At 34.4% G+C, this 8,668-nt stretch overlaps 1 protein-coding gene across 1 annotated transcript; it reads right to left on the bottom strand.

The window, feature by feature from the left end:
* Window positions 1–313: 313 nt before the first annotated feature.
* On the bottom strand, window positions 314–7,997 carry LOC125671231 (uncharacterized). Its single transcript, XM_048906759.2, has 6 exons — window positions 7,799–7,997; window positions 6,859–7,042; window positions 5,468–5,695; window positions 4,437–4,515; window positions 3,907–4,017; window positions 314–2,367 (listed from the first exon to the last, which is right to left on the bottom strand). Exons 1-6 carry the CDS (start codon window positions 7,886–7,888, stop codon window positions 2,286–2,288), a joined length of 774 nt encoding a protein of 257 aa, XP_048762716.2. The 5' UTR covers window positions 7,889–7,997; the 3' UTR covers window positions 314–2,285.
* Window positions 7,998–8,668: the final 671 nt, after the last annotated feature.

The following is an 8,668-nucleotide window of genomic DNA, read 5'->3' as shown; positions in this document are numbered from 1 at the left end:
TAACATTCCATGCTATTTTTCAAAGTCCAAGGGTCATAACTTAGTGAAAAGTCAACGGACCGAGACGAAATTCTAACTTGATCTGTAAATTGTTATGGCAAAGCAATGTACTAAATATCAAATGAATATCTGCAAGCACATTAAAAAAAAAGTCTGGAAAACTGATTGACAGGACTGACGGACAGACAGACAGACATACAGACGGACGGAGCGCAAACCTAAAAGTTCCCTTCGACTAATTGGGGACTAATAAAAGTGATCTACAGTCGTTGATATTATCTACTGAATAGAAATAAACACAACAAAAACCTGGTGCTGTATTTTCTATGTACAGTTTATTGTGGCATAAGAAATTCATTAATAGAGGAAGACCAGCTTCAAGCTAATGACAATACACAGATAAATGGTCCACTGGTCCACAGTAAGGTAATGCTAATGACAATACACAGATAAATGGTCCACTGATCCACAGTAAGGTAATAAGTAATTCAATTAGTATGCAAGTGTGCTGCTTTATATATATACTAGTACATGTATTTATTTAGTTCATTATCATTTCATGGTGTTTTTTTTATGGATTAAGACATGTAGTTTTTGTGTGCCAAAGTGAGTACAGTTTGTACATGTAATACATTTACTCCAACAAGCTAGAGGCTCAGCAACAACACTCTTATTCTATGTTATCATGTATATATATATGTTTGGTTTTCACTTTCATTACCATGCAAGGTGAAGATAACGAACAGTGATCAATCTCATAACTCCTACAAGCAATACAAAATAGATAGTTAGACAAACACGGACCCCTGGACACAACAGAGGTGGGATTAGGTGCCCAGGAGGAGTATCTTCGTCTTATTTCATTTATTTAATTTGTTATTACCGAGGTATTTTAGGAGTGTAGGGATCTTAACGGAGACCCTTACTTGTAGGAGCAGTAATACATTGTGCACGAATAATTTTCTCACATCAGCACTAGTAAGTGGATGCTGTTATCATGAGTTTCAAAGAACAGTTTCCTATGAAAACAATGTAAATCTATGGAATCTCTGAATTTTCTACAATTTTGAAATTTGATATATATATTTATCATAATTATATCTGTATAAAGTGATTTGTTAAAAGAAGTACATGTAAATAGGTATGTTTATGATTCAAGACACTTTTGCTAGAAACATAAAAAAAAATTTAAGTAAAAAAATGATGCAGGTTAATGAATTGAATAATGCGTTGCATGATGTTTAAAGTTACTATAAATATACAAATATATATAATCTACAAATTTGCTGAAAGCATGTATGAAAACCACATTATATAATGATATACATATAACAACTTAATATTTGGTATCTGATATGGTATATCAATTTATCCAAGAAAGAAACACTACACAAAATGAGTTATCATTTGTACACTTTGTACACTCTCTCCGTACTTAATTACTGCATTATGTAGAGTTTTACAGGTCAGCTGTCAGTTACACTCTCTCCGTACTTAATTACTGCATTATGTAGAGTTTTACAGGTCAGCTGTCAGTTACACTCTCTCCGTACTTAATTACTGCATTATGTAGAGTTTTACAGGTCAGCTGTCAGTTACACTCTCTCCGTACTTAATTACTGCATTATGTAGAGTTTTACAGGTCAGCTGTCAGTTACACTCTCTCCGTACTTAATTACTGCATTATGTAGAGTTTTACAGGTCAGCTGTCAGTTACACTCTCTCCGTACTTAATTACTGCATTATGTAGAGTTTTACAGGTCAGCTGTCAGTTACACTCTCTCCGTACTTAATTACTGCATTATGTAGAGTTTTACAGGTCAGCTGTCAGTTACACTCTCTCGTACTTAATTACTGCATTATGTAGAGTTTTACAGGTCAGCTGTCAGTGGTTATCAGTCGATGTTCTTTACAGCAGGATGTGTTCTATATCAGCTGTAGGTTTACAGAGAAGGTTTTAGTGGTTATCAGTCGATGTTCTTTACAGCAGGACGTGTTCTATATCAGCTGTAGGTTTACAGAGAAGGTTTTAGTGGTTAATAGTCGATGTTCTTTGCAGCAGGATGTATTCTATATCAGCTGTAGGTTTACAGAGAAGGTTTTAATGGTTATCAGTCAATGTTCTTTACAGCAGGACGTATTCTATATCAGCTGTAGGTTTACAGAGAAGGTTTTAGTGGTTATCAGTCGATGTTCTTTACAGCAGGATGTATTCTAATCAGCTGTAGGTTTACAGAGAAGGTTTTAGTGGTTATCAGTCGATGTTCTTTACAGCAGGACGTGTTCTATATCAGCTGTAGGTTTACAGAGAAGGTTTTAGTGCTGCTCTCATCTTCCTCTCTCAAATCACCTACGATATCTTCCTCTCTGTAATATATCATGTTAATTGTTGATTGACTTTTTATATACAGAGTATTTACATTTACCAATGTTTTGTTAATAATTAACCTTTCGTGGTTCATTGTTTATACATGTAATTCTTAATATAAACTGTGACATGCACTTAAATCATCAAAAAAAAGTCTATGATTAGAAAGAAGACAAGTTTAAATTTTAAAACAAGGGGCCCATGGGCCTCATCGCTCACATGAGTCACCTTGGCCCTGCTGTTGTTTAGATATTGTGATTTTTAAAAGATATTTTGCAATCTTTATTCCCATGAAAAATTTTGACCTCATAGTGTGGCCCAAACCTAGCTCCATAGGGTCACAATATAACCATGATAAAATGTCCCAAGATAAAAAAAACCCATAGTATGAAATTTTCAAAGATGTTTCCCTATATATTCCGATATAAAACTTTGATCCCCTATTATAGCCCCATCCTACCCCTGATGGTCATGATTTGAAAATCCTTCAATCTGCATTACCTGGGATTCTTGCATACTAATATGAGTATTCATGGCACTGTTGTTATTGAACAAATTTTGCCTATGTTTTCCCATGTAAAACATTGATCCCCTACTGTGGCCTCACTGTACCCCGGGGACCACAATTTGAATCTGCTTGCATATTGATATGAGTAATCATCACCATCTTGTTCTTGAGAAGATTTTTAAAGATTTATCTTATACAGGGGATTGATCACTGTTTGTTATCTTCACCTTTCATCTTATACATCTCCTTTGAAAACTTTGATCCTCTATTGTGGCCCCAACACTACCCTCGGTATCATGGCTTGAACTAATTAAATCTACACTATACCAGAAATCATGCATATAAATTTCAACTTTTCTGGCCTAGTGGCTCTTAAAAAGAAGATTTTAAATGACCCCACCTTATTTTCACCTATTTTTGATTATCTCCCCTTTAGAGGACGCATGGCCCTTCATTTGAATAAACTGAAATCCCCTTTACCCAAAGATGATCTGTCCTAAGTTTGATTGAAATTGCCCAGGTGGTTCTTGAGAATATTATAAAAGATGCCACCAAATCTTTACTATTAATCTTCACTAATTCTTTATTATCTCCACTTCGAAAAGGACATATGGCAGCTTAATTGAACAAACTTGAATCCTCTTTACTCAAGCATGCTTTGTGGCAAGTTTGGCTAAAATTAGCCCTGTGGTTCTGGAGAAGAAGTCAAAAATGTTAAAAGTTTATAGACAGACGGACTGACCCCAGACAAAAAGTGATCAGAATAGCTCACATGAGCTCATATGAGCTAAAAATGATATATGGAATTATATGATTAGTTCATATTATAGAGGATATGAAAACAATAGAGGTCTAAGGTACTTTCTGCATAATACAAATTTTCCAACAATCCAATAAAGTGGGGGGGGTTGGGGGGGGTTGGTTGGTTGGAATGGAGAGGTGTGTACCTTTTATAAATGTCTGTAAAAACAATCATCACAGAACAAAGTTTGTAAAAAACAAATTTTCAATGATATATGGCACTTTATACCTGAGCTCCTGTTTCTCAAAACAAACATGGATGTCACTGGCGGATTTTAGAATTTTAGCAGCCAGGTACTTTTTCACTTCCCTCACCGAATCTTCATCTGAGAGTTGTAATCTACAAGGGAAAGAACTCTGTATATGATATCTTTTTCGGTCTAAGTTCTTGTATTTGTTTATAACCTGAACCTGTGGTAAATAAATGGCTATAGAGCATTCTTACAGGCGTTTGTGCATCCAAAAAAAAAATCTTAATATATAATACATCTATTTGGAAAATGTTGATTAAAATGTCGAGTGCATTTGAAAAATACTGCCAATGACATCTAAAGAAAATGTAATTTTTCTGACTCTCCCATTAGTAGAGAATGATAATTCTTGAGTGTTACTGTCAAAGTACTGTTATTCTTTTCACTTAGAAGAATTTCCTAACCAGGTTCAGTTCATTTGTGATGTGCAGCAATTCTCTAACGGTTGCAAATTCAGTTTCATTCATAGAATAGATAGAAACAGACACAGTATAGCAGCAGTTCTTACTGGATATGTTGTCTGTTAGCTGTTGAGGACAAGTTGAGTTGAAGTCTGTCCTCTGCTGACATCTCTGATGAGTCCCCACCTAATGATATAGCAAGGTTTTACTAATATATAGGCCATCTTATACTCATACATTTCTAGGAATTCACTTATTAAAGTTCATTTGAACAAAACAAACAAGGTGAAAAAATATCTACATGTGCAGTATTGCTGAAAGTTTTAAAATGATTTACAACATGTTTGCATAAAGAATATGTAATCTGTAATTGTTATTGTCAATGTTATGGGAAAATGTTTTACCAATATAGCAGTTACATATATTTATCTTGCCACATCATATTAAAACAATAGAAGATCTTGCTCAAGTAAGGAGTAAACAAACTTTAAATATCTTAGGGTGTCCGGGTTGCAGTCGCCCGCTCATGCCACATGAGGGTTTCCAGTTTCCTCCCACATAAATGACCCCCTGGCACAAAAATCCGTGCATCAAAGGACCCCATTGGAAATCAGTTTTTGAGCTTTTATGGGTTATCCTTGGTGTTTATGTATACAGGGCTTGAAGCTAACTTTTTATGTCACCAGTCAAGTCAGACTGATGGGGTATAACTTCAACCAGTCCGCAGAAAATTTTACCAGTCCAACAAAGTTTTCCAGAAATAATTAAACATATTTCGTTAATGTTATTAAAATGAAATTAAACTCAATATGCCTCAGACAATATTGTAACACTTAAATGTGGGATTTATATTTACGAATCAGATTCGTCTGATATCTACAGATCGAAGCATGCCAAATGTGTGTATAAAATTTCATAAGTATATTTTCCAAAATGATGCTTTAGAAAATTAACCAGTTCCATCGGACTGACTAAAACAAATGTCAGTCAGTCCGCCATACTTTTAACCAGTCACAGACTGTCGGGTATAATATGTTAATTTCGAGCCCTGTGTATATATGTATGTTTGTATATATAATGTATATATATACTGAATAAACATTCATTAAAAATGAACTAAATAAACACCACTAAATACCTTCAGTACTGAAGGACAGATTGTAATACGCTTCATTGGGTTTCCTTCTTTGTGGCCAGGCGTAGTCTTTCCCCTCCTCTTTAGACATGGTCGGCAGAACTCTTTTGCCATCCGCGTTCTTATTCCAACCAATGCTGTACACATAGAACAACTTCTTGTCTTTGGCTCGGGGAGGACCCTTGGTCACAATACGGAACTTATGCTGGTCTTCTATAACAGGGTTAGACTCTGAAGTGAAGAATGATTATTGTATATAGTTACCTTACAATGGAAAATTGAAAACTAGGTTCAGAAACTGACAACATCTGCTCTCAGACACAACAATGATATTATATTGAACCAGATTTCTTCATGGAAACTTTATGAAACTAATGCCAAATCAGTGTCTGAGGAGTTCTAGTGACAGTCGCAAAGATGTCAGATTTAACAATTATAAAACAGATAATGTTTTATCAGGGTGTTTTAATCGGCCAATTAAGCAATAAATTTCATTTCTGAAAATATACAGGCTTAATTCATGTTGGCATACTTCATGAAGTGCGTTAACGTTTCATGAAAAGTACGCCAGCATGAAGTGTTGCAGTTCATTCCCCCAAGTAGTTTCAAAAATGAAATTTATGTCTTATGTTTACATTCTACTTTCTTTTCTGTCGAAATTCCCAGCTGTTAAAATAGACAAGATTCTGATTTAGAGAAATTCCCAGCTGTTAAAATAGACAAGATTCTGATTTAGAGACTCATGAGGAATTCCCAGCTGTTAAAATAGACAAGATTCTGATTTAGAGACTCATGAGGAATTCCCAGCTGTTAAAATAGACAAGATTCTGATTTAGAGACTCATGAGGAATTCCCAGCTGTTGAAATAGACAAGATTCTGATTTAGAGACTCATGAGGAATTCCCAGCTGTTAAAATAGACAAGATTCTGATTTAGAGACTCATGAGGAATTCCCAGCTGTTAAAATAAACAAGATTCTGATTTAGAGACTCATGAGAAATTCCCAGCTGTTAAAATAGACAAGATTCTGATTTAGAGACTCATGAGAAATTCCCAGCTGTTAAAATAGACAAGATTCTGATTTAGAGACTCATGAGGAATTGCCGTTTCTTGGTATAAATATTGAATAAAAATTTAAAAAATTTGATTTTGCTTTCTTGCTACATAATAGATTCTAAGGAAATTCCGAATACTGACAACCAACTACAAAAGTCACAATCCTTTGTTCGTCATTTTAAAAAAAAGTTTTGAAATTCCATGTATATCAATTAACCTACTAAATATTAATTATTTTCCATCAACACACTGATTTAGAGTTTCAATTTAATAAAGAAAGTTAGAAACTCAACCAAACTGGAACAATTAAAAGGGAAACACTGGCGTAAATCACAAACTTTCACTAAAGTCGTCGAGTCTCGCATGATAAAAATAATTGTGTTTGCCGACTTTATCTTCGCCCTGAAATGGCCGCTCCACTCTCCGGGCTTTATCAGCTGGTTCACCCTCATAACTGCCATATCTGTACCTCACAGATCCATGCTCAACATCCACTAAGACGGGGGTGTCCAACTTGTATTGCTAGTGAGAATGACATTCAATGAATAAAACAAAATCTCAATACATGAATACTACATGTTACATGTCGAACTTTACTTTTTAGACATTATAAAATATAACACCAAGTCTACTTCCTCAATACTGAATAAAGTTTAGGAAATAACGCTTTTTGTTAATTACGAAAGTATGGGATATACTGTATATAAATGGAATTTTCAACAAGTCAAAAATTTGGCAACTTTCCCATAATTTTTTTTTTATGTATAATTAACAAGAGCCAATTTACTTTAGAGACTTTATAATTACAAGAGAGATTATAATTAAAGCCTTCGAAAAGGAATAGATTGTTTGCGATATATTCAATTTTAGCAAACTCAACACCCTCATGGATAATGCCAAAATTAAATTCTCACTAAAAACTCTGTTTATTAGAACTAGTTATTTTATTAGAGAGAGAGAGAGAGAGAGAGAGAGAGAGAGAGAGAGAGAGAGAGAGAGATACGGAGAGAGAGAGAGAGAGAGAGAGAGAGAGAGAGAGAGAGCGAGAGAGAGAGAGAGAGAGAGAGAGAGCACTTCTTATAGTTGTTACATTACAGCGTGGAATATAACACTTCTTGTTGATTGCATTTGGGAAGTCAAGCCGCAAAGTTATTCATTTTAAGCTGCTAGATACTTAATAATGTAAATAATATTCTGTCTGCCTAAGTTGTGTCAATTTTACATGGTTGACAGTCAATTATTGAATATACAGTCGAGTTCCACTATAACTATACTCACTTTCTTTTCGCGTTTAGACATACTGTCCGTGTAAACAAGGCGAGGGTTGGCGGTAACGCCCTCAGCAGCCGTAGAACTTCCACTACCCATATTTCACTACCAAAATTGATAGTTTTCACTACATTTTTCTTTCAATCTTTTATTATAAAATTATCGTGACGTTCTTTGCGTCTTTGACAACAATATGGACAGTCCGATCCCGATCTATTTTTTAAAAGGTTCGTTGAATTCACACCCGATTACTAAAAACGGGTTTATCATATACATGTATTGCCTATGTCATTTGTATTGCATACTCTGATAATGTTTCTACTGCAATTAAGCTTATGATATGGATTTTTTCCTATTCCATTACAATTCATGAAAAATTCACATCACAGGTATCTAAAGGCCCTATCTGAATTTTAATCAATATATATATAAAGCACTAAATAATCACAACTAGGTACTGAAATTTTTCGCCCCAGATATATATATATAAGTAACGCGTTAGGAGCATAACAAAACTTCCTTTTTTAGGGAAGTCGTTGTGACCGAGTGGACTTATATAGGCCTATATATATATATATATATATATATATATATATATAGCCTATATATATATATATAATTTTTTTCTTTTCTCTATTTATACAAAATTCAGATACCTGTGATCATGATCACGTGCATGATCTGAGATCGACACGGCTGTAGATCTATAATCTATAATATAGAGCTTCTAGGACTTAGACCTGTAGCGGCACTGTGTTCAGAATATGATAAATAAGGATCAATATTGATTTGCGTCAAATTAATTTAATTGATTATTACGGGAGAGGGAGGTCGTATTGAAAACGACTCGGTGAATTATGGTTAAAATGTTTACAGAAC

This window comes from Ostrea edulis, chromosome 4, assembly GCF_947568905.1.
Source record: "Ostrea edulis chromosome 4, xbOstEdul1.1, whole genome shotgun sequence".
Taxonomy (NCBI): domain Eukaryota; kingdom Metazoa; phylum Mollusca; class Bivalvia; order Ostreida; family Ostreidae; genus Ostrea; species Ostrea edulis.
The sequence above is the reverse complement of the archived record's forward strand: the minus strand, read 5'-3'. Positions and strand labels throughout refer to the sequence as shown.